This window comes from Mobula hypostoma, chromosome 8, assembly GCF_963921235.1.
Source record: "Mobula hypostoma chromosome 8, sMobHyp1.1, whole genome shotgun sequence".
NCBI classification, from domain to species: domain Eukaryota; kingdom Metazoa; phylum Chordata; class Chondrichthyes; order Myliobatiformes; family Myliobatidae; genus Mobula; species Mobula hypostoma.
Window position 1 is genome coordinate 101756495 of NC_086104.1, and position 27061 is coordinate 101783555.

Consider the following 27061-nt stretch of genomic DNA (forward strand, 5'->3'; position numbering starts at 1 on the left):
GGAATAGAGTCAAAGTAATCGTAGACCACTCCTGCCCCAGACATTCTCTCCTCTCACCACTTCCCTCAAGCAGAAGATAAAAAACATTGAAAACAGGTACACCCAGGCACAACAACAACTTCCATCCCACTCCCACTGTTATAACACTATGGAACAGGCCGCATGTGATGAGAATTATCTCCTGATTTCTCAGCCAACCTGGTATGGCTAATGCACCTTATAGTCCACCTGCACCACACTTTCTCCGTAACTGTAACACCTTATTCTACACTCTGTTTTCTCCTCCATTTGTTCTACCTGCTGTACCCACTCACGGAACGATCCGCACTACCCGCTGTATCCGTCTACGGAACAATCCGTACTACCCGCTGTATCTACCCACGGAACGATCCGTACTACCCGCCGTATCTAACCACTGAATGGTCTGTACTACCCGCTGTATCTACATATGGAATGGTCCGTACTACCCGCTGTATCTACATACGGAATGGTCCGTACTACCCACTGTATCTACATACGGAACGATTTATACTACCTGCTGTATCTATATATGGAACAATCCATACTACCCGCTGTATCTATATACGGAACGATCCGTACTACCTGCTGTATCTACCCACAGAACGATCCATACTACCCGCTGTATCTACCCATGGAACGATCCGTGCTACCCGCTGTATCTACTCAGGGAACGATCCGTACTACACCCTGTATCTACATATGAAACGATTCGCACTACCCGCTGTATCTACCCACGGAACGATCTGTACTAACGCCGTATCTAACCATGGAATGGTCCGTACTACCCGCTGTATCTACATACGGAACGGTCCGTACTACCCGCAATATCTACCCATGGAACGATCCCTACTACCCACTGTATCTACCTACAAAACGATCTGTGCTACCTGTTGTATTTATGTATGGAACGATATGTAGATTGGCATACAAACAAAAGTTTATCACTCTATCTGAAGACATCCTTTCCAGCAGGTATGATGGGTTGGGCAGTTTGAAATGTGTGCATATTTTAATGCTCGGAGTATTATAGGTAAGGGTGACGAACTTGGAGCATGGATCAATACATGGAACTGCAATGTTGTCACCATTACTGAAACTTGGTTGAGAGGGTGGGCAGGTGATTAACGTACCAGGGTTTAGAAGTTTTAGAGGAAGAGGTCAAAAGAGTGGGAGGTGTTGCACTACTACTCACCGAGAACGTCACAGCTGCCCCTGGGGAGACATCATGGAGGGTTCGAACACTGAGTCAATTTGGGTGGTACGGTGGTAGAGGCAAATACATTAGAGCTTTTAAGAGGCTTTTAGATCGGCACATGAACCTGAGGAACTCTTTGTGGGTTTTTGATTTGCATTTTAACTGTTTTGACATCACATTATGGGCTGAAAAGAGGGTTGGTCTGCTGTATTGTTCTATGTACTATGTTCTAACTAAGGTGAGCAATTTCTTCAGTCAGAGGGTGGTGAATTGTTGGAATTCATTGCTATGGAAGGCTATGGAGACCAAGTCATTAGAGGTACTGAAGGCAGCGATTGATTGGTTCATGTTTGACCAAGGGGTTAAGGGTTATGGATAGAAGGCCAGACCATACTTTGAGTATTGTGAGCTGTTTTGGGCCCCTTATTTCAGAAAAGATGTGCTGGAGAGGGTCCAGAGGAGAGAAGAATGACCCCGGCAATGAAAGGGTTAACCTATGAGGAGTATCTGATGGCTCTGGGCCTGTAATCACTGGAGTTTTGAAGAATGAGGGCGGATATCATTGAACCTTGTTGAATACTGAAAGGCTGAGATAGAGTGAATGTAGAGAGTATGTTTCCAGTAGTGGAAGAGTCTAGAACCAGAGGGCACAGCCCCAGGATTGAGGGACATCCATTTACAACAGAGGTGAGGAAAAATTTCTTTAGCCAGAGGGTGTTGAATCTGTGGAATTCATTGCCACAGACGGCTATGCATGCCAGTTCATTGGGTACATTTAATGCAGTGGATAATAGGTTCTTAATTAATCAGGGCGTAAAATGTTATGGGAAGAAAGCTGAAGAACGGGGCTGAGAGGGATAAAAAAATCAGCCGTGATGGAATGGCAGAGCAGGCTTGATGGGCTGAATAGCCTCATTCTGCTCTTGCGTCTTATGATATTCTGGGCAAAGCCTCTACCTTTCCTGGCTTGGCCCGATTGTTACCTACCAACAGCCAGGCCGGGGTCAGAGTTGGCGGTCTGCAGCAGCTCCTTGCCCTGGTTACGCACCACCCAGTTGGGATCGATCTGCGTTGTCCCTTTAGGATCCAGGTGGACCATCTGGAAATTTCTCAGGTCAGTCTCACTGATGGCGCTGTTCTCAGGGCACACGTCGTAGATGTCTGGGACGCTGTCATTATCAAAGTCGTCCTTACAGGCGTCCCCTCGACCATCACCTGCAGGGGCACAGTCAGAAGTGGTTAGTTCTCCTCCTCACTGGAAAGGATCTAGAAGAGGTTCATGAGAGTGATCCCAGAAATGAAAGGGTTAAAGTATGAGGAGCGGTTCACAGCATTGAGCTTGTGCTTGCTGGAGGGAGACCTCCTTAAAACCTATTGAATATTGAAAGGCCTTGTGGATGCAGAAAGGATATTTCCTCTAGTGGGGTAGTCTAGGACCAGAGGACACGACCTCAGAAGTGGGGCACATCCTTTTAGAACAGACATGAGGGGGAATTTCTTTTCCCAGAGTGTGGTGAATCGGTGGAACTCATTGCCACAGACAGCTTTGGAGGCCAAGTCACTGGTTAAGCTTAAAGCGGAGGTTGATGGGTTCTTGATTGGTAAGGGTGCCAAAGGTTACAGGGAGTAGGCAGGAGAACAGGGTTGAGAGTGATAATAAATCAGCCATGATGGAATGGTGGAGTAGACTCGATGGGCTGAATGGCCTAATTCTGCTCCATTGTCTTATGGTCTTATGATCTAGGATGAAAAACACTGGAGGGAGCCAGCACGGGGAGTTAGTATAGTGTAATACAACAGAACATCACAACTCTGGTAATCCACACTCACTTCAGAATAAAAATACACATGGAAAAGGTAGGATGCAAGGGTTTTTACACACATTAACAAGGTCAGAATCCAGCCAAGTCAAGTTTAATGTCATTTAACTATATACATGTATATAATGTAATTAACTAATTAATATGTATGGAAATGAGACATTTCTCCAAACCAGGTCTAGTATCACTGACATACATTATGAAATTTGTTGTTTTGCAGCAGCAGTGCAGTGAAATACATTTACAAAATCTGTAAATTACAAAAAATATACATTAAAATATTGAATAAGTAGTGCAAAAAGAGATTGTAAATAGTGAGGTAGAGCAACACACAGAATTCTGGAGGAACTCAGCAGACCAGGCAGCATCTATGGAAAAAAGTACAGAAGGGTCTCGGCCCGAAAAGTCAACTGTACTCTTTTTCCATAGATGCTGCCTGGCCAGCTGAGTTCCTGCAGCATTTTGTGCGTGTTGCTTGGATTTCCAGCATCTGCAGATTGTCTCGTTTGTGAATAGTGAGGTAGTGTTGTTGGTTCAGAAATCTGATGTGGAGTGGAAGGAGCTGTTCCTAAAATGTTGAATGTGTGTCTTCAGGCTATTGTAGCTCCTCTATGATGCTAGTAAGAAGAAGAGAGCACATCCTTTATGATTGGGGTCCCTAATGATAGATGCATCGCATTTTGGAGATGTCCTCAATGTCGGGGAAGCTATTGTCTATTATGGAAGCTGGCTAAGTTTGCAACCCTATGCAGCTTTTCCTGACCCCGTGTAGTAGCCCCTCCATATCAGACGGTGATGCCACCAGTTAGAATGCTCTCCACCGTACATCTGTAGAAATTTACTAGAGTTGTTGGTGACATACCAAATCTCCTCAACCTCCTAATGAAATAGCATTGCTTATGAATGTTGGAGGTGAGATTACTAAGTCTGCAGATGATCACTATGGCCATTTTGCACAACACTTAACTGTGTCCGGATTCTAGTTATGTACTATTTTGTGACAAACATGTATAATTTATGTTTAGATTTTAGAACAAAGAACAGTACAGTGCAACATGTTGTGAATTTTCAATCTACTCCATGATGAATCTAAACCTTCCCTCCTACATAGCACATAACACTCTATTTTTCTATCATCCATCTGAATCAGAATCAGAATCAGGTTTATTATCACCAGCATGTGACGTGAAATTTGTTAACTTAGCAGCAGCAGTTCAATGCAATACATTATCTAGCAGAGAGAAAAAACATATAATAATAATAAATTGTGACACCATTCCACTAGTTGGCATATCTCTTGTCACCACCTTAGGTTCCACCAACAATGGTTGTATCGTCAGCAAATTTATTGATAGTATTTGAGCTATGCCTAGACACACAGTCATCTGTATACAGAGAGTAAAGCAGTGGGCTAAGCACACACCCCTGAGGAGTGCCAGTGTTGATCGTCAGCGAGGAAGAGACGTTATCACCAATCCGCACAGACTGTGGTCTTCTGGTTATGAAGTCGAGGATCCAATTGCAGAGGGAGGTACAGAGACCCAGGTTCTGCAACTTCTCAATCAGGATTGTGGGAATGATGGTATTAAATGCTGAGCTGTAGTCAATGAACAGCATCCTGACATAGGTGTTTGTGTTGTCTAGGTGGTCTAAAGCTGTGTGGAGGGCCACTGAGATTGCGTTTGCCGTTGACCTATTGTGGCAATAGGCAAATTGCAATGGGTCCAGGAGTTTAGTCTAGTCATAACCAACCTCTCAAAGCATTTCATCATTGTTGATGTGAGTGCTACCGGGTGATAGTCATTAAGGCAGCCCACATTATTCTCCTTAAGCACTGGTATAATTGTTGCCTTTTTGAAGCAAGTGGGAACTTCTGCCCGTGGCAGTGAGAGGTTGAAAATGTCCTTGAATACTCCTGCCAGTTGGTTGGCACAGGTTTTCAGAGCCTTACCAGATACTCCATTGGGACCTTCTGCCTTGCGTGGGTTCACTCTCTTTAAAGACAGCCTAACATTGGCCTCTGAGATGGAGATCACAGGGTCATCAGGTGCAGCAGGGATCTTCACAGCTGTAGCTATATTCTCCCTTTCAAAGCAGGTATAGAAGGCACTGAGTTTATCTGGTAGTGAAGCATCGCTGCCATTCAATCTATTGGGTTTCGCTTTGTAGGAAGTAATGTCTTGCAGATCCTGCCAGAGTTTCCGTACATCTGATATCACCTCCAACCTCGTTCGAAATTTTCTCTTTGCCCTTGAAATAGCCCTCTGCAAATCATACTGAGCTTTCTGGTACAGGCCTGGGTTGCCAGACTTGAATACCACAGATCCAGCCTTCAGCAGACGATGTACCCCCTGGTTCATCCATGGCTTTTGGTTTGGGAATGGACAGTAAGTCTTTGTTGGCACAAACTCATCCACACAGGTTTTAATGAAGTCGGTAACAACTGTAGCATACTCATCCAGATTTGAAGATGAATCCCTGAATACAGTCCAGTCCACCAATTCAAAGCAGTCCTGTAGGTGCTCCTGTGCTTCCTTTGTCCATACCTTCTTGGTCCTCACTACTGGTGCTGCAGTCTTCAGTCTCTGCCTATACTCAGGGAGTAGAAGTACAGCCAGGTGATCAGACTTCCCGAAGTGAGAGCGTGGAATAGCATGGTAGGGATTCTTGATGGTGGTGTAGCAATGGTCCAGTGTGTTGTTTCCTCTGGTATTGCAAGTGATCTGTTGATGGTAGTTGCTTAGTGACTTTTTCAGACTGGCCTGGTTAAAATCTCGCAAAATGATGGTGAAGGCATTAGGGTGCTTACCCATTGCACCTGTGTATGGATGTACTTGTGCATGTGACAATAAACTTGACTTTGACATGAAAATCAGTGGCACTGTTAACTGTAAGGACAGCTATTTACGACAGGATAATAGTAAGATGGGCAGAGCAATAGAAAATTGAACTTAAATGTTCAAAAGTTCATTTTATTATCAACTTCTTCGGTTGTCCATCGTGTTCGATGTTGACTGAGGCCTGGGCAAGGTTGTATGGAAGACCAGCAGTTGCCTATGCTGCAAGTCTCCCCTCTCCACGCCACCAATGTTGTCCAAGGGAAGGGCACTAGGGCCGATACAGCTTGGCACCGGTGTCGTCGCACAGCAATGTGTGGTTAAGTGCCTTGCTCAAGAACACAACACGCTGCCTCAGCCAAGGCTCAAACTAGTGACCTTCAGACACTAGACCGACGCCTTAACCACTTGGCCACGCGCCAACACACATTTTATTATCAAAGTATGTATGCAAAATACAACTCAGAGATTTCTCTTCTCTAGATAGTCATAAAATAGAGAGAACTGTGGAAGTAGTTGTAAGAAAGACATCAATCCTCTAGTTATAATCCCCCCAACCCCGTGCATGAAAAGAAAATGAAACAAAAACTCACAAATCCCAAGCCCACCCCCCCACAACCCCTCCAATACATAAAAGCTAACAGATCGCCAACATGGAGAAACAAGAAGATCAAACCCTCAACCCATCAATCGGCAAAAGAAAGAACGTGGGAGAACTTATTGCTGATTAGCACAAAGTGATGTACTTTGATAGGAAATACACCACAAACATCAGGTTCCTCGGGAGAAATGGGGAACATTTGGTGTGCAAGTCCAAGGATCCTGTAGCCTTGATCTTTGAGGTGGATTTGAATCTATTGGCTTCTCCTTTGACCAGAGAGGTACTGGCAGCAGTGTCAGTAACCATAGGACAGCTAAAGAACAACACACAACAATTTGCTGTTTGGATGAACATTCCAAAATGACACTCAAAACAAGAATTGGCTAAATATTCATAAGGCCAAATGCTAAAGAAGTAGAGGGAAAGTACAAGGCAATAGAACTCTCAAAGAACAGATCATAGGTATGAATATTTATCAGACAATTGTCCAGATACTCATGGACACGAGATTCTGCCGATGCTGGAAATCCAGAGCACACACACAAAATGCTGGATGAACTCAGCAGGTCAGGCAGCATTTATAGAAGAGAATAAACGTTTCGGGATGAGACCCTTCATCAAGACTGGAAAGGAATGGGGAAGAAGCTAGAATAAGAAGGAGATGGTAGGGGTCGGAATACAGCTGGCAGGTGACCGATGAGACCAGGTGGGACTGCTTTGTCGAGCACCTTTGATCTGTTCCCCACAAAAGGCAGCATCTCCACATGCCAATCGAACCTCCCATTCCCGTATGTTTAAATATGGGCTTCGTGACTGCCTGATGAGGTCAAACTCAGGCTGGAGGAGCAACACCTCATGTTACGTCTTAGTAGCCTCCAATCTGATGGCATGAACCTTGATTTCTCGAACTTCCAGTAATGACACCCCCATTCCCTCTTCTCTCTTTTTCCATTCCCCATTCTGGTTACCCCCTCACCACCATCACCTCCATTTGGCTCCCCTCCTCTTCCCCTTTCTCCCATGGTCCACTTCCCTCTCCTATCAGATTCCTTCTTCTTCAGCCCCTTACCTCGTCACCTGTCAGCTCCCAGCTTCTCATTTCATCCTCCCATCCCTCACCCACCCACCTTCCCCCTCACCTGGTCTCACCTGTCACCTGCTGTCCCCCTCCCACCAATTTCTTATTCTGGCTTCTGCCCTATTCCTTCTCAGTCCCGAAGAAGGGTCTCGACCCAAAGCATTGACTGTTTGTTCCCCTAAATGCTGAGTTCCTCCGGCATTTTGTGTGTGGTGTCCAGGCACTCAGCATTTCAACAGACTATCTAGACAGAGTTGGGACAATGTTCTGCAGATAATTGTCCAAGTTCTCTACATACATCAGCCAACTCTCTAGTGTACTCAGTATTCTGGAGAATATTGACTCTAAACGTAATTTTTTTTAGCAGACATGCAGAACTTTAATATAGTGGATACTGGTTAATTGGGAAACATCAGGACCCGTACATTTTGGCCCAATTAAGCAACTGGCCCAATTAGTTGAACATTCATGGAAATAGTTATAAAGGTATAAAATAGTCTACTCTGTTTAATTGAGAAACAAATTGTATATCTAAATTAAATACACAACAAATTAGAACACCACCAATGTTATTACAGCACTGTGAACCCGTGTATAATAGTTATCAACAGAGGAATTTTTCTGGTGCACTGTGTCCGGGGAGGGTAGCACCTCTAGCGAAGGTCCTTGTCGTGTCAATTTTGGGGCAGCTCACTCACCTTTGGTCCCCACTGGACAGTCAGCTCTCACCTGTGGCCCCAGGTAGCTGTTTGCATGCGACAGTAGCCACACCAACTCGACAGACAGGCTAAACCTGGTGATGAAAGCCAGCAGGCTCAGGCCCTGCTGAAATAGGGACATTTCTGTCCTAGCAGTTAGAGTCAGCTCCACCAGACTGAGCCGATGAGATAAACAGTGAGATCCAAAGGCCAAGAAGGCCGTTTTGCAATGCTTTGTGGAGAGCAAGGGGCATGACAAGGCACACAAGTCATGGCTAACCATTGCAACTACGGAAGACCCCAGTTTGTGACAATTACTTGTACCACTGGACTGGAATTTCGAGGTCAAGAGACTGGAACTGTCCCAGTGCAATGGCTTTTCCACTTTAAAAACTCACCCGCACAGGTTTCACTGTCGACGTTGGAGCAACGGACAACCAACATGCTGCATGTTCTCTTGATCGACAGTAAATTAACAAAATTAGCACCGACACCTACTGTAGATAACGGACTGCCTTCATCAAGCGATTTTGATGGTTACATCCTCCAAATCTTCATTTTCATTGTAACATTCAAGATGATTGCTGATACTTTCAAATTCTTCATAGTTCCTAACGTTGAAGTTGTGAAATTGTTTAATTTTCACCTCAGGCCATTTGTGGCATCCCTGAGCCCGAACACCTGTCTTACTGCTTATTTCTCGCCAACTATCAGTGACACAAATCACTGCTTTTTGAACAGAAACACACGCAAGTGACACTAATTAAAAACTGTTTCTCTAAGCATGAGCAGTGTCTAATGGCCACAAAATTTCACAGAACTGACGCTAGATAGAAACTGTTTGCAAACAGTCTCCAGTTTCAGTTAAGCAGCATAGTGTCCTCAATAAACAAAGGGAATCCCAGCTATTTTCTCAATTAGTTTTTGTTCTTTAAGAGTTGTCCCAAATAAGCGGCTACCCCAATTAACCGATGGACCAATGAACTGGAATCTGCTGTATATCATCGGACTGAACATTCGTGGGCTTCCTTGAGACTGTGGGAGGCCCCTTGCTGAGATATTCACTAGTAAGCACTCACCGTCAGCATCTAACTGGTCAGGGTTGGGGACAAGGCGACAGTTGTCCTTCTCATCAGGGACTCCATCGTTGTCATCGTCAGGATCACAGGCGTCTCCCCTCCCGTCCTTGTCGTGGTCGGCCTGGTTGGAGTTGGCGATGTACGGGCAGTTGTCCAGGTTGTTCTGGTGGCCGTCCTCATCGATATCCTGATTGTCATCACACTGATCGCCCACCAGGTCCGAGTCGGAGTCCTCCTGCAGGACAAGGCAGAAAGAAAAGAAGATTAGTTTTATTGTCACATGTACAGGGCATTGAAACATTCAGTGAAATGTGTTGTTTGATTCAACAACCAATACATTCTGAGGATTTGCAGGGGACAGTTCACAAGTGTCACCATACTTCCGATTCCAACATAGCATACCCACAACTTACTAATCCTAATCAGTAAGTCTTTGAAGTATGGGAGGAAACTGGAGCACCCAGAGGAAACCCACGCATTGATGGGGAGAACATACGAACTCCTTACAGACAGCGACAGAATTAAACTGCTGAAGGGTCTCGGCTGTAAAGGTCAACTATACTCTTCTCCATAGATACTGCTTGACCTCCAGCATTTCATGAGTGCTACTCAGTGTTTTAAGAACAGCTTCTTCCTCTCTGCCATCAGATTTTTGAACAGTCAATGTCAACCCTCGCTATAGGAAGGATATTGAGGCTTTGGGAAAGGTGCAGGATGCCAGGATGCTGCCTGGGTTAGAGGGCGTGTGCTATCCTGAGAGGCTTGGGTTGTTTTGTTTGGGGCGACAGAGGCTGACGGGAGATCTGATGGAAGTTTATAAGGTTATGAGAGGCACAGATAGAGCAGACAGGTAGTATCTGTTTCCTAATACCAGAGGGCATGCATTGAAGATGAAAGAGGGTAGGTTCAAAGGGGATGTCAGGGATAAGCTTTCTGGTGTGGTGGTAGATGCAAATACATTGGAGGCTTTTAAGAGACATTAGGCACATGAAGATGAGGAAGATGGAGGAATATGGACATTGTGTAGGTAGGTGGGATTAGTTTTGGAGCTCTTTTTGATTTACATTTTAGCTAGTTCACACTGTGGCTGAAGGACATGTTCCTGTGTCGTGCTGTTCAATGTTCTATGTAACCCATGGACACGACCTATTGCATTACTTATTCATTTTTGTGACTTATTGTAATTTTATGGTGCGTACAGTATGTGGTGCAGAATAACAAATTTGACATACAGGTATGTCAATGATTATAAATCTGATTGTGATTCTGAAACTGACCCCCTATCCTACATGGTGTCTGTCTACACTTCTCGCTGTTCCAGTAAAACAACCAACATAATGAAAAAAAAACCCCACCCACCCTGGATATTCCCCCTCCCCACCCCTCCTCTCAGGCAGAAGGTAGGAAACTTTGAAAGCAAGCACCACCAGGCTCAAGGACAGTATTATGAGACTATTGAATGAAATTCCTGTGAGATAAGGTGGACATTAACCTCACAATCGACCGCATCAAGGCCCTTGCACCTTATAGTCTCCCTGCACTGGACCTCCTCTCTAACTGTGACATAAAGTAGTGGATACAGGCCAGTCCATCAGCGGTAAGGCCCTCCTCGCCAGTGAGCACATACACGTGAAGGGTTGTTGCAGGCAACGTGCTCTCTTCTTGCTGCTGCCATCAGGAAGGAGATACAGGAGCCTCAGGACTCACTCACTCCACCAGGTTCAAGATCAGTTATTAATCAACCATCAGGCTCTTGAACTGCTGGAGGTAACTTCACTCTCCCCATCACTGAACTGTTCACACAACCTATGGACTCACTTTCAAGGACTCTTCACCTCATGTTCTAAATGTTTACAGCATGTATATTTATTATTATTATTATTTCTTTTGTGTAGTCTATTGTCTTCTACATATTGGTTGCTTGTCCATCCTCTTGGGTGCGGTCTTTCTTTGATTCTATTAGGGTTCTTGGATTTACTGTGTATGCCCGCAAGAAAACAAATCCCAGGGATGCATGTAGTGACACATATGTATTTTGATAATAAAATTATCTTGAACTTTATTCTACATTCTGAGACTGCTTTCCCTGTACTACGTCGATGAACTGCTGTGATGAAACGATGTGATTGCATGCAGGACAAACTTTCACTGTATCACAATAGAAGTGACATGATAAAGCACTTTTATCAATTTTGCAGTTGCAGTATAGTGCAATACATAAGATATTCGATAAATTACACACACATATATATATGCAAAAAGAGAGCATGAACGGTGAGCTGGTGTTCATGGATTCATTGCGTGTCCTCTGGGAGTTTAAAGGATGGGGGGGATCTTATTAAGACCTACTGGATACTGAATGGCCTGGATAGTGTGAATAGGGAGAGGTTTCCAGTAGTAGGAGAGTTTAAGATCTGAGGGCACAGCCTCAGAACAAAGGGAGAGGCCCTTTGAGATTGTGATGAGGCAGACTTCCTTCAGCCAGAGGGCAGTGAACCTATGGAAGCCAAGTCAGTGAGTATATTTAAGGCAGAGATTGATAGTCCCTGACTGGTAAGGGGTTAAGGGTTACATAAATTCAGGTAACAAAGAGATTTTGTAGATGCAGCAACTCAGAAAGAGAGCTGGAGGAACTTATTAGGCAGCATCTATGGAGTGCAGTGGATAGTTGATGTTTCTAGTGAAAAAGAAATCAGTCATGATTGGCTGGCAGAGCAGGGTCGATTGGCTGCATGCCCTAATCTACCCCTATGCCACGGTCTTCTGGAGTAACTGATTTGTACCCACAAAATACTCTGCAGATGCTGGGGTCAAAGCAACACTCACAACACGCTGGAGGAACTCAGCAGGTCGGGCAGCATCCGTGGAAATGATCAGGCAACGTTTCGGGCCGGAACCCTTTGTCAGGACTGAAGAGGGAAGGGGCAGAGGCCCTATAAAGAAGGTAGGGGGAGGGTGGGAAGGAGAAGGCTGGTAGGTTCCAGGTGAAAAACCAGTAAGGGGAAAGATAAAGAGGTGGGGGAGGGGAAGCAGGGAGGTGATAGGCAGGAAAGGTGAAGAAGGAAAAGGGGAAAACACAATGGGTAGTAGAACAAGGCGGAACCATGTGGGAGGTGATAGGCAGCCTTCTCCTTCCCATCCTCCCCCCACCTTCTTTATAGGGCCTCTGCCCCTTCCCTCTTCAGTCCTGATGAGGGTTCCGGTCCAAAATGTTGACTAATCGTTTCCCAACCTGCTGACTTCCTCCAGCGTGTTGTGAGTGTTGATTTGTACCCACATCCTTTGAGCACAAAGCCTTACGTGGTCAGCAACTAATGCTGGTCCAGTGTTGGAACATCCATTCAGCAAAAAAAAAGTGTCTTAAGAACTCAGCAGATCAGGTAGCATCTGTGGAGGCAAAGGGATGGTCGATATTTTGGGTCGAGAGCAGTTTGCCTTACAGCGTCTGCAGTCGCTTATGAATCCAAGGAACTTCTCTTTAGGCTCAAGAGGTGTGGCCAACACCAGCATCTGAACCCTTCCAGTGGTTCTTGCTGGGGACTAGATTCAACTGTAGACGAGAGGACTTGTACTTCAGTAGAGCTCTTCATGAACTCAATAACCCACGGGCAAGCAAACCTGGGCTTACTGGTTTATTACTGTCACAGGTACCAAGGTGTAGCGAAATACTTGGTTTTGCATGCCACCTGCACAAAATGCTGGAGGAACTCAGCAAATCATACAGCATCTATGGAGGGGAATTAACAGTCAATGTTTCAGGCCAAGACCCTTCATTAGGACATACCTACGTAGAGTGCTCCAAGGTAGTACAAGAAAAATTAACAGAATGCAGAATCTGGTGTTATAGCTACTGAGAGAGTGTAGTACAGGTAGACAATAAGGTGCAAGATGACAACGAGGTAGAGTGTGAGGTTAAGAGTCCATCTTATCATACAAGGGAATCGTACAGTAGTCTTATATTTGGGAGATCCAGAAGCTGTACTTGAGCCTGGTTGTACGTGTTTTTGTATTTTCTTCCTGATGGAAGGGGCGGGGAGAGAAAAGAGAAATTCTGGGGTGGGTGGGGTCTCTTGCACCTGGTAATTACGGAAGCATGATAGGCAGAGCAGGGACAGTTGTTCTTACCTGGTCAGGGTTATGCATAAGCGGGCAGTTGTCACACATGTCTCCAACACCATCCTTGTCAGTGTCCCTCTGCTCAGTGTTATAAACATAGGGACAGTTGTCGCCCTCATTCAGGATGCCTATTGACATGGGAATAAGAATTACCCTGGTGACAGTGGTCATAGGCTAAGAAAGATTCAATCAACATGTCAAAAATTAAAGATTACATCAACATGTCAAATATTAGAGGGCATGCACTTAAGATGAGAGGAAGAAAATTCAAAGATGTATGCGGGGAGAGAGAGAAGATACACTCCCAGTAGTGGTGGAAGGTAGAGATAGAAATGGGGCACCTGAGAGCCTTTTAGGTGATACGTAGAGAATTACAACACAGTACGTCCATTCGGCCCACAATATTGTGCCGACTTATAAAAAGCTACTCCATGATCAATCTACATACATCAAAGTTGCTGGTGAACGCAGCAGGCCAAGCAGCATCTATAGGAAGAGGTGCAGTCGACGTTTCAGGCCGAGAAACGTCGACTGCACCTCTTCCTATAGATGCTGCTTGGCCTGCTGCGTTCACCAGCAACTTTGATGTATGTTGCTTGAATTTCCAGCATCTGCAGAATTCCTGTTGTTTGCGTTGTCCATGATCAATCTAACCCTTTTCTCCTTCACAGCCCATAACCCTCCATCTTTCATACATCCACCTGCAGAGTCTCTTAAATGTCCCATAAGACATCGGAGCAGCACGAGGCCATTCAGCCCATCGAGTCTGCTCTCTCATTCTAACATGGCTGATCTATTATCCCTCCTAAACCCATTCTCATGCTTTGATGCGTTTATTAATCAAGAACCTATCCACCTCTGCTTTAAATATACCCAATGACTTGGCTTCCCTGGCTATCTGTGGCAACCAATTCCATGCATTCACCACCCTTGAATGTATCTGCTCCTACCACTAATACACTTGGCAGTGTATTCTACACAGCTTTGTGTCAAAAACCTACTTCCTAAACTTTCCTCCACTTACTTTAAAAGGATGTCCTCTGGTATTAGCCAATTCTCTCTAGCTATCCACTCTACCTATGCCTCTTATCATCTTTGACACCCCAATCAGGTCACCTCGCACCCTCCATCATTCCAGAGAGAAAAGCCCTAGCTCATTCAACCCGTCCTCATGGACATGCCGTCTAATCCAGGCAGCTTCTACATCATTCCTGCAATGAGGTGACCAGAATCGAACACAATATTCCAAGTGTGGCCTCAGCAGGGTTTGATAGAACTGCAGCATTACCTCGTGGCTCTTGAACTCAATCCCCTGACTAATGAAAGCCAACACACCATGCACATTCTTAACCATCCTATCAACGTCCTTGACAGCTTTAAGATCTATGGACCTGGACCTCAAGGCCCCTCTGTTCCTCTACAACTGCTAAGAATTCTGCATTTCACTGTGCACTCCGTCTTCATGTTCAAACTTCCAAAGGGAATCACGTCACACTTTTTCCAGTTTGACCACCAGCTGCCACTTCTCAGAGTGGCTCTGCATCATGTCAATGTCCAACTGTAAACTACAACAACCTTCTACACGTCGGAGCTCATGAATATGCAGAGAGTGCAGGCAGGAGGGTAATAATAATTAGGAGCCATTATCTTAATTAATTTGCCACACCATGGTGAGCTGAAGGGCCCATTCCTTGCCGTACTGATCTGTGTTCGACATTTTAAATTCCACTCCTTCACATACCCTGTCCAAGATTAGGGTTTTGCGTCATAGGACAATGGAACTTTTGCACAGAAGGAGGCAGTTAGTCAATCATCAATTAATGGCTCTGGGCCTTGATGCACTGATGTCAATGTTGGTTCAAAGGTAAAAGAGAGAGGTTCACTTATTTTATTCAGAGAGCTGGCACCTGTATGAATGGCACAAACTCAAGAAGACGGGGCCCACATAATACAAGTGGATAGGCAGGGAGAGTGGGATTGTCCGATGGGCTGAATGGCCTCTCCCTGTGCCATACAGGCCCAGCTGGGCTTGTGCTGGGTGTGGGCCCATACAACTCACCGTCCCCATCGATGTCCTCGGAGCAGGCATCGCCTTCGCCATTTCCGTCCGTGTCAATCTGCGCCGGGTTGTGGTCATACGGGCAATTGTCACATCGGTCGCCTACATCATCTTTGTCATAGTCAAACTGCCTGGGATTGTAAAGCAGAGGGCAATTGTCCTGGAAGAGAAAGACAATCCCCCGTGTTATCTCACAGGTACAGTTGGGTGCAGTGTGCAGTGAAATATAGGAATACCTAATGATTCGACCTACATGTCATGCTTCCCCTTTAAACCCACCGGGACTCTGTTTCCCACTCCCCCTTTAAACCCAACATGACCAGGCTTCCCACTCCCCCTTTAAACCCACCGTGACCCCGTTTCACACTCTCCCTTTAAATTCACCATGACCCCGTTTCACACTCTCCCTTTAAATTCACCATGACTCCGTTTCCCACTCCCCCTTTAAACCCACCGTGACCCCATTTCCCACTCTCCCTTTAAACCCACCGTGACCCCATCTCCCACTCTCCCTTTAAACCCACCATGACCCCGTTTCCCACTCTCCCTTTAAACTCACCGTGACCCCATTTCCCACTCCCCCTTTAAACCCACCGTGACCCCGTCCCCCACTCCCCCTTTAAACACACCGTGACCCCGTCTCCCACTCCCCCTTTAAACCCACCATGACCTCGTCTCCCACTCCCCCTTTAAATCCACCGTGACCCCGTCTCCCGCTCCCCCTTTAAACCCACCATGACCGTCTCCCACTCCCCCTTTAAACCAACCGTGATCCTCTCTCCCACTCTCCCTTTAAGCTTACCAGAACCCCATTTCCTGCTCTCCATTAAACTCACCAGAACTCCGTTAACCTCACCGGTTTCCCAAATTCCCTCTACACTTACTGTATCGTACCACCAAGCATAAGGTGAATTAAATGTATGCTCAGGTATCAATAGGAACTGCATCCAATGCGCTAGAAGATTTGACCTTCTCGTCCAACACAACCACAGTCTGGAATCTGCCAGATGGTCAGATTTTACAATACTAATTATTGGGTGGGGGCTGAATCCACCTGGAAAGGTCCAGAACTCACTCGGTCATCATTCTTCCCATCATTGTCATCGTCCTTGTCACAGGCATCTCCCTCTCCGTCCCGGTCGAAGTCTTCTTGCCCAGAATTGGGCAGGTGAGGGCAGTTATCCTGTGAGAGGAGCAATGGAATTAAATTGGCAAACTGGCAAATTGGTGTATTATTGTCATGTGGAGCAAGGTCTAGTGAAAAACTTTTATTTGCATGCCCTCTATACAGATCTTTTCATCACATCAGTGAATTGAGTTGGTATTGGAATTGGCTCAAGATTCAGTGAAAATCTTGTCTTGCATACACATCAGATCATTACACAGTGCATTGAGCTAGAACAAGGTAAAACAATAACAATGCAGAATAAAGTGGGAAAGCTACCAATTCAGCTGAGCAATAAAGTGCGTTATCGTAACTTGTGAGGTCAAGGGGAAACAATAAGAGAATGCAGAATAGTTGCACTTCGAGAAGTGCAGGGTGGTCAGACATGACAAGGTAGATTGTGAGGCCAAGAATCTACCATGGGGGGACCATTCAACAGTTTGATAACGGTGGGATAGAAGCCTGGCGGTATGTGATTCCAGCTTTAGTATCTTCTGCCTGATGGGGCAGGGGTCGCTGAGGAGAGATACCACCTCGGGTGGTGGGGTTTTGGATAATGAGGGCTGCTTTACTGAGGCAAGCAGGGTCCATAAAGGGGAAGTTTGTCCCTGTGATGTGCATTACTCATCCCTGTTTACCCCTGACAGTTCACTAGAGGATAGCAGAGAGTGTTCAGCTACCTCTGTAGAGTCAGTGTAGATTTGGCTACATCATAGTGCGTCCGACGTCACATATAGAGTCAGGGAGTTATTCAACAAAGAAACAGGCCTTTTAGCCCAACTCATTCAAACTGATCGGTGCCTACATTTTCACAGGAGAATGGAGGGTAGTCTTATTGAGATGTATGAATCAAGATAGGCATAGATATCGTCAATGCACACAGTCATTTCCCCAGGGTTGGGGAACCAGAAGTTGGAGAACAAAAGTTTACAGTGATTGGGAGAGATTTAATAAGACCCTGAGCCAACTTTTCCACCAAGAGGGTGGTCATAGTACATTTATCATCCAACTACACTAACGTCAGCTTGTACTACCAAGAGATCCACTTTCCTGCAGGCATTTACAGGAAAACAAACAAATACAAGGGAATCAATGAAAAACTGCACACAAAGACTGACTAACAACCAATGTGCAAAAGAAAACAAACTCTGCAAAAACTAACGAATAAATAAATGATGAGTTGTTGAGTCCACAGGTTGTGGAATCAGTTCAGAGTTGAGAGGAGTGAAGTTATCCACAATGGTCCCGGAGCCTGATGGTTGTAAAGTAATAACTGCTCCTGAACCTGTACTGTTCCAGTATATAGCCGGGGAAGTGGTTGTGGAAAATATATTAACAACATGATACAGAGAGAGATATGGGCTGAACACAGGTATGTGACTGACTTAGATAAGGGTATGGGTTGGCATGGATCACTGGGCCAAAGGGACTGTTCCCCTGATTCTGTTTCTAATTGTACTTGCCTGCATTTGGCCCAATTCCCTCTAAACCTTTCCTATCCATGTACCTGTCATAGAATCAAAGAAAAGTACAGCACAGAAACAGCCCATCTAGTCTCTACTGAGCCGTTTAAACTGTCGACCCCATCAACCTGCACTGGCAACATAGTCTTTCATATGCAGTACCTTTCCAAACTTCCTTTAAATGTTGAAATCAAGCTCACATGCACCACTTGCGTTGGCAACTCGTTCCTCACTCTCACCATCCTCTGCCTGAAAAAGTTTCCCCCATGTTCCCCTTAACTTTTTACCTTTCACCCTTAACCCATGACCTCTAGTTGTAGTCCCACCCGACCTCAGTGAAAAAAGCCTGCTTGCATTTACCCTTTCGATACCCCTCATAATTCTGTAGACCTCTATCAAATCTCCTCTCAGTCTTCGACGTCCCAAGGAATAAAGTCCTAACCTATTCAATCTTTCCTGATAACATCGATCCCCCAGATCTGACAGCATCCTTGTAAATTTTCACTGTTCTCTTTCAACCTAATTTACACCTTTCCTGTAGGTAGGTGACCAAAATTGCACACAATATTCTAAATTAGGCCTCACCAACACCTCGTACAAATTCAACATAACATCCCATCTCCTGTACTCAATACATTGATTTATGAAGGCCAAATGTGCCAAATGCCTTTTAAAAGTTGTAATAGTACCAGCTTCTGCAACTTCCATTGGCAGCTCATTCTGCATTGCCATCATCCTTCGTGTGTAAAACAAATCCCTCAGGTCCCCTTTAAATCTTTCCCTTCTCAACTTAAACCTATGCTCTCTGATTTTACTCTCCCCCATCCTGGGAAAAAGACTTTGACTACTCACTCTAACTGTGTTCCTCATGGCTTTATAAACCTCTATATGATTATCCCTCAGCTTCCAGTGCTCCTGGGAGAAACAAACCCAGCCTATCAAGGCCCAGCCCTCAGTTATGCCACGTTATAGAGTTTCTGGGCCATAATGATTAACAGGAGGTTAAAACAAAGTGGGGAGGGGTTTTGAAAAACCGTGCCAGTTACAAAAGTTTGCTTTTCATGATGTAAGTGGTGGGTGTCCGATTACTGCCTGGAGGAGTCCTTGGGAATTGACAGAGATTGTGAATGAGGTCAAAACTCTCTCTTCAAATTAGGAACATATTTAAAACCCATTCCTGCGTCTTAGAATAATTCTAGTCGCTCCTATCATTTTTTCAAACGATGAAGTCAACATTTATTGTCAGAATCAAATCAGTTGTATGCTATTTTAATGGCATTGATGACCTTCTTTGCCATTCTATGAAATGCAACAGGGTCATAGTTACACTGTGTGTGTGAAGGGTCGCAGGTGAAATCTGTGTGCTTGTGTGCATCTTGTTAGAGTGTGTGAGTGTGAGCACAAATACGTGAAGGTATGATAATATTATAGGGTGTGGTTGTGTGTATAAATGCACATGTGCAAGGTTATGTTAGAAATTGTGTGTGCATGTATGTGTGTGTATGAGTGTATGTGTGTGTGAGTGCATGTGTGTGAGTGTGTGTCAATACGAGTGTGTGTAAGTGTATCTCTGTGAGTATGTATGTGTGTGTGTGTATGTGTGAGTGTATGAGTGTGTGTCTGTGTGTGAGTATATGTGTGTGTGTTTGTATCAGTATCTCTGTGTGTGTATGTTAGTGTATGTGTGTGTGTGTGTGTATATGTGTTTTGTGTGTGTGTGTGTGTGTGTGTGTGTCTGAGTGTATGTGTGTGAATGTATGTGAGTGTGTGACTCTGTGTATGTGTGTGTGTGAGTCTGTGTGAATGTGTGACTGTGTGTGAGTGTATATGTGTGTGTGAGTGTGTGCCTGTGTGTGAGTGTGTGTGTGTGTGTGTGAGAGAGAGAGAGTGTGACAGGCCAGAAGGCCGAACCCTGCTCCTATTTCTTATGTGAGAGAGAGTGGCTTTGTGACAGAAGGTGAATGTGTGTACGTGAGAGACAGCATTAATCTATCTGCTTTTGTGTGTGTGTGTGTGTGTGTGTGTGTGTGTTTGCGCGCGCGCGCGTACCAAAGTCAGTATACATTGGAGTGTCTCCAGTGAACAAGGCTCACGGTGAACTTTCCTCCTTCCAATGTCCTGAGTCCACTGCTGGCAATCTGGCTCACCCTCTCACCCTTCCTGCTTGGAGTCAGCCCTGCCACGGTACGCAGTGATCTGTGGGAGCCTTTCGCCACAGTGGCGTAGTGGTCAGCGTGACAATTTGCAGTACCAAAGATCAACAGTTGGTGTTCAATTCCTGCCACTGTCTGTATGGAGTTTGTATGCTCTCCCCGTGACTGTGTGTGTTTCCTCCGGGAGCTCCAGTTTCCTCCCACATTCCAAAAGATGTACTGCTTAAGGTTAGTAAATTCTGTGCAAGCTAAGCTTGGGAACACTTGCCGAGGCATTTCACTGTATGTCTCAATACACGTGTGATAAATAAAGCTAATCTTTTCATCCTTACTTTTATTTTGTTCACCTTTATCTTTCTCCCCTCTTACCTTCTTGCATTGGTAGGTGGCATTGGCCGAGCAGGCCAGTTGCTCGTTGGGCCAGCCATCCAGGTCAGAATCCTCTCCGCAAATGATGCCATCACCGGCATATCCTATTCTGCATTCGCACTTGTACATGGGCTCACTGAAAATGCCCAGGTAGGTGCACCTGGCGTACCTGTGGCACTTGTGGGAACCGTCCTTGCACGGGTTGTGAGGCTCACAGACCTGCGGGCGGAAGGAAGGAGCAGACGGTCACTACAGGGGCAACAGTCGTAGCCAAGGGAAACATTACAGCCAACCCCACCAAACCCCACCCCCGGCATTTTATGAAGAGAATTATTTCACTCGGACAAAAGAGGGAAATACTAGGACACAGGCTGGGTGGCATTGCAATGTACTGGTTGGCGTAACTCTTTACAATGCCAGTAGTCACTGATCGGGGTCAATTCCCACCACTGTCTGTAAGGAGTTTGCACATTCTCTCGTGGCCGTTTGGAGCTCTTCCGGGTCCTCTGGTTTCCTCCCACAATCCAAAGACACACAGATCACAGTTAGCAAGTTGTGGGCATTCTATTTTGGTGCTAGAAGTGTAGCCACACTTGCGGGCTGCCCCAGTGCATCCTCGGTCTGTGCTGGTTGTGGACACAAATGACACATTTCACTATACGTTTCAAAGTGCCCGTGGCAAATGAAGTTCATCTTTCAAAATCTTTTCTTTAAAGCTCAGTCCAAAAGTTTCAAGAGTCATCCACTCTTTCACTCAGCAGAACCATCAGGGGTTCCAGAGAGGGTGAATGACAAGGTTGTAGAATGAAGAACAGAGGGCATAGGTTTAGGGAGAGAGGGAAAGAATTGATGGGAACCTGAGCGACAACTTGTTCATCCAGAGGGTGATCCATAAGTGGAATGAACTGCAACAGGAAGTGGTTGAGGCAGACATAAGAACAACATGTCAAGTGCATTTCGACAGGTACCTGGATAGGAAAGGTGTAGAAATGGAGTTCCCAACCTTTTTTATGCCATGGACCAATACTATTAACCGAGGGGTACACGGACCCCAGGTTGAAACCCCTGGTTTAGAAGGACATGCACCGAACATGGGACACAGAACCAGCTTAGATGGGAATTGGGCCCATAGTCGCTGGAGTTTAGAACCATTGAAACTGATCCAATATTGAAAGGCCGAGAGAGAGTGAACTTGCAGAGGAATGTTTCCAACAATGGGAGATTTTCGCATCGGAAACCACAGCCGCAGAATAGGTCATCGTTTTAGAACAGAGATAAGGAGGGATTCCTTTAGCCAGAGGGTGATGAGTCTGTAGGATTTGTTGCCACAGACAGATATGGAGGCAGAGTCATTGGGCATGTTCAAAGCAGAGGTTGATGGGTTGTTGATTAGTAAGAGCATTAAATTGGTCATGATGGAATGGCCGGGCATACTCAATAGGCCAAATGGCCTAGTTCTGGTCCTATGTCTCATGATCTTATGGCCTTATGTTCAGTTCTCCTTACTTGCTTGTCCTTTTGGGCTGCTTCAACTCCAAGGCCAAATGGTTGGTTGCCTCGGTAACGCGGCGGGCAGGGCAGGCAGTGGAATCCTGGCTCTGTGTTGATGCAACGCTGGACACCATTCATCTGGTAGCACGCGTCAGGGACCTCGTCACACTGCAAGCAAATCAGACAGGGTCAGCGGGAGCCCAACAATATGTTGGATCTGAACCTCCTTCGCAGTTCCCCTACCTCGTCGATGTCCTCGCAGAAGGTGCCATTGCCTTGGTAACCAGCGGGACACGGGCCGCACTCCCAGGAGCCATCAGGGGAGCTGCTGCACTGTACTCCAGCAAAGCAGGGGTTGGACAGGCATCCATCTGGCAATGGGCAGAGAAAGAGGCTTCAGGTTGTCATAGGTTACAGCGGGACATTAACAGGATGCAGAGCTGGGCTGAGAAGTGGCAGACGAAGCTTAATCCAGAAAGGTGTGAAGCGCTTAACATTGGAAGGTTGAACTTGAGGGCCGAATATAGGGTTAGTGGCAGGATTCTTGACAGTGTGGAGGAACAAAGGGATCTTGGGGTTCACATCCTCAAAATGCTGTGCGTTGTTGGGAGATTAAGAAGGTGTACTATGTGTTGGCCTTCATTAGTCGGTGGGTAGAATTTATGAGCCATGAGGTAATGTTGCATCTCTTTTAAATCCTGGTTAGACCACACTTGGAATGTTGTGTTCTGTTTTGGTCACCTCACTATAGAAAGGATGTGGAACCTTTCCGCCATTCCATCATGGCTTATCCATTTCCCTCTCAACCCCATTTTCTTGCCTTCTCCCCATAACCTTTCACACTCTGATTAATCAATCAACCTCCGCTTTAAATATACCCAGTGACGGCCTCTACAGCCCTCTGTGGCAAAGAGTTCCACAGATTCGCCACTCTCTCATGAAAGAAATTCCTCCTCATCTCCATTCTAAATGGACGTCTCTCTATTCTGAGGCTGTGCTCTCTGGTCCTAGGCTCTCCCTCCATAGCAAACATCCTCTCCACACCCACTCTCTCGAGGCCTTTTAACACATTCAGTAGATTTCAATGAGATCACGCCCTCATTCATCTGAGTTCCAGTGAGTACAGGCCCAGAGCCAATAAATGTTCTTCATATGACAAGCGATTCAATCACAGAATCATTTTCGTGAACCTCATTTGAACCCTCTCCAGTTTCAGCACATCCTTTCTTAGATAAGTGGCCTAAAACTGCCCATGATACTCCAAGTGAGGCCTCACCAGGGCTTTATAACGTCTCAACATTGCATCCTTGCTCTTAAATTCCAGTCCTCTCAAAATGAGTGCTCACGTTGCATGTGCCCTCCTCACCACCGACTCAAACTGCAAATTAACCCTGCTGCACGAGGATTCCCAAATTGCTTCGCTCCTCTGATTTTTGAGTTTTCTCACCATTTAGAAAATAGTCTGTGCTCTTATTCCTTCTACCAAACTGCATGACCATACACTTCCCAACATTGAGAACCACTTGCCACCTCGTTGCTCATTCTCCCAGTCTGTCTAAGTCTTTCCGCAGCCTCAACACAATGTGCCCCTCGACCTATCTTCATATCGTCTGCAAACTTGGCCACAAACCCATTAATTCCTTCATCCAAGTCATTGATATACAACATAAAAATAGGTGGTTCCAACATCGACCCCTGTGGAATACCACTAGTTACCAGCAGCCAACCAGAAAAGGCTCCCTTTATTCCCACTCTTTGCCTCCTCCAATCAGCCACCGTTTTATCCCTGCTGGGATCTTTCCTGTAATACCATTGGCTCTTAACTTTTCAGCAGCCTTATGTGTGGCACCTTGTCAAAGGCCTTCTGAAAATCGAAGTACGCAATATGCACCGATTCTCCTTCGTCTATCCTACTTGTTGTTTCCGTCCTTATTATAGACCTATCTTACAAAAAAAATGAACTTGAATTGATGGTAGCTGCGTGACTACATTGAGATGAGTAGGGGGTGATGTGGTGCAGATCGGAATAGGATTGCACCTACCTATGGGACAGGGCTCCTTGTTGCATATCTTACTGTCCTTGGTGTCTCCCAAGCACTTCTTGCCGCCATACTTGGGCACAGGGTTGTTGCAGTTCCGCTTGCGCTCGTGGAGTCCGCCGCCGCAGGTGGCCGTGCAGGCTGACCAAGGGGACCAGGGGCTCCAGTTACCATCAACTGTGGAAGGAAGGAGGAAAGAGAAGGTCAGTTGGGTAGTCCGTGGTTGTCCTTGATGGGGGGACGAGAAGCTGGCACCAACACGGTCCCCGACCTAGATATGATCTAGTGTGGAGGTCCATCTCCAGGATCCTGATGATGTTGAGCAGATAAGAGTCTCTCCTAAGGACAGAAATGAGGCCTAGAAACTTGAGGTAAAGTGTCTCCCTCAGGGAGTTGAGGTCAGGCAAGTAACTCATATTGATTGGTCACCTTGCTGCCTCTTTTATTCCAATCAGTAATGATCTTCTACCCTCTCTGTAAAGGGTTGGGTCCTAACAGAGTGGACGCTAAGCCTCAGCTGGAGGCATTGCTCTATGTGAGTGAGAACTTTTCCCCGCTAAGAATTTTTCCAAGTAATTTTATTTAGAGATACATCGCGAAATAGGCCCTTCCAGTGCTTCGAGCCTGCCGCCAGTAACCCCCCCAATTTAGCCCTAGCCTAATCACCGGACTACTTACAATGACTAATTAACCTACAAAACGGTACATCTTTGGTCTGTGGGAGGAAACCAGAGAACCCAGAGGAAACCCTCACATTCCATGGTGAGAATGTACAAACTCCTTACAGAGGACGCCAGGATTGAACTCCAAACTCTGACGCCCCAAACCATAAGAATCCCATTTATCAGCAGTTGCTCCAAAGCCTGCTCTCTTTGGCACATCTAGGTAATTCTAAGCTGCTTTATGAGTCTCTGCCTTCACTGCAGGCATGTTTCAGAGTTAACCATTCTCAGGGTGAGAAGCTCTTCCTCAAGTCCCCTCTAGACCTCTTATTTGTTGCCCTAAACATTGCCCTCCGGGTTTTTATTTCTTCTCCTTTGTACTTCTGCCCAGAAGTCAAGATTTGTCTGGTTCTTGAACCATCCATTAACACGAACAGCTTCACTCTATCAAACCAACGCAGCCCAGTCACCACCTGGTACACCCTCCTTTGCAAGGAACATCTCTTGTTCAACCTCGGGAAACCTTGTGCCCCATTCCTCCAAACTTTGGGGACAATGGAACAATGTACTCAGCCTTCCCACACACATCAGTCTTGTGAATGAGAAGGTTCAAGGCCTGGTACTTGCGGTGTGTTCTTCAGCCTGTTTTTACACAATAAAATAGCAATGATACAATTGGTATTCATCATTTACCTGCACTGCACATTTTCAGTAGCTGTTGCACTGTTAACGTTTTACCCCATTCCACTTCAATGCACTGCATAATGATTTGATCTGTATGAACAGTATGCAAGACAAGCTTTTCACTGTATCTCAACCACTCCTATTTTTAGACAGGGACATGAAGAGAAGGTAGAGACCATGGAAAGGCAGATATGTAGTTTAAATTAGAAGCATGGCCGGCACAGACATTTTGGGCCTGTGCTGACCTGCTCCAGGTTCTATTCAATGGCACAAACACTAGGGGTTCTGCAGATGCTGGAAATCCATAGTAACCCAGGCAAAATGCTGGAGGAGCTCAGCAGTCTCACCAGTTCTGATGAAGAGTCTCGGCCCAAATTGTCAACTCTTTATTCCTCTCCATAGATGCTGCTGAACCTGCTGAGTTTGTTGAATTCCCCTGGCGTTTTGTGTCTCTATGCATTAGGATTGATTCTGGCGCACAGCACAATCCAGGCTCTGAAGGCACGTGCAGAGCCGTGGGGAGATACAAGGTGGGACTTACTGGGGCACGGGGCCTTCATGCACTGCTTTGTCTCCCGACCGTTTCCTTGGCAGTCCTGCCCGCCGAGCTGCGGCACGGGCGAGTTGCAGAGGCGGATGCGGGTGGTGATGCCGTCTCCGCAGGATACCGAGCAGGGAGACCACGGCGACCAGTGGCTCCAGCCCCCGTCCTGACGAACTGAAGACACAGGAGTTCACATCAGTACACCGGCAGAGAGACTTTCAACATAATACAGACAACACCTACCTCCATTTCCAGAGCACCCTTAACATAGCAAGGTATTCCAAGGAGGCCAACAGGAGACACAGACTGAAGCAATGTCGATGGTGTCGTTTACTTAATATTTCAATAACCTTATACATACATTGTTCGATTAAGCACTCTTGTTTGATTAGGTAATTCATTATGGGTTATGTATATAAATGCATCAATTGCATACATCATCACATTACCACCTGATATGTGCGCACCTTGCTTAAAGTAAACATGAAGTCAGACCTACATTTCAAACTCCCATGTGTTCCTTTGAATTAATTTAATGTTTTGAAGTTATAAAACATAAAAAACAGTTTCAAAGTTCAAAGTAAATTTATCAAACTACGTTACCATGTAGTTCCTTGAGATTCACTTCCTTGCAGGCATTTACAGAGAGAAAAGAAATTTAATAGCTTTTACAAAAATATATACATAAGCAGACAAAGATAAACAATGAACGTGCAAAAGTATACAAATTAAGCAAATATATATATATATTTGGAGAGGGGAGACTTGCAGCATGGGCAACTGCCGGTCTTCCATACAACCTTGCCCAGGCCTGCGCCTTGGAAACCTTTCAAGGCACAAATCCATGGTCTTACGAGATTAACAGATGCCTATATAAAAAATAATACTGACATGGAGATACCCCGGCAAACGTCCCTATAACAAATAGGAGCAGGAGTCGGCCATCTGGCCTGTCGAGCCTGTACCATTGGACTCAGCTCCACCTAC

General features: G+C 45.7%; 1 protein-coding gene across 2 annotated transcripts in view; it reads right to left on the reverse strand.

The window, feature by feature from the left end:
- Window positions 1-27061, reverse strand: part of LOC134350793 (thrombospondin-2-like) — a 132845-nt gene that overhangs the window by 12086 nt on the left and 93698 nt on the right. For both annotated transcript variants that reach the window (XM_063056487.1, XM_063056488.1), the window contains exons 9-18: window positions 26072-26248; window positions 24188-24361; window positions 22389-22516; window positions 22161-22313; window positions 20655-20873; window positions 16580-16687; window positions 15505-15664; window positions 13455-13573; window positions 9330-9564; window positions 2204-2431 (exon numbers count right to left, since the gene is read on the reverse strand). In XM_063056487.1, the coding sequence (XP_062912557.1) occupies window positions 2204-2431; window positions 9330-9564; window positions 13455-13573; window positions 15505-15664; window positions 16580-16687; window positions 20655-20873; window positions 22161-22313; window positions 22389-22516; window positions 24188-24361; window positions 26072-26248 (1701 nt within the window). The remainder of the gene's footprint in view (window positions 1-2203; window positions 2432-9329; window positions 9565-13454; window positions 13574-15504; window positions 15665-16579; window positions 16688-20654; window positions 20874-22160; window positions 22314-22388; window positions 22517-24187; window positions 24362-26071; window positions 26249-27061) is intronic.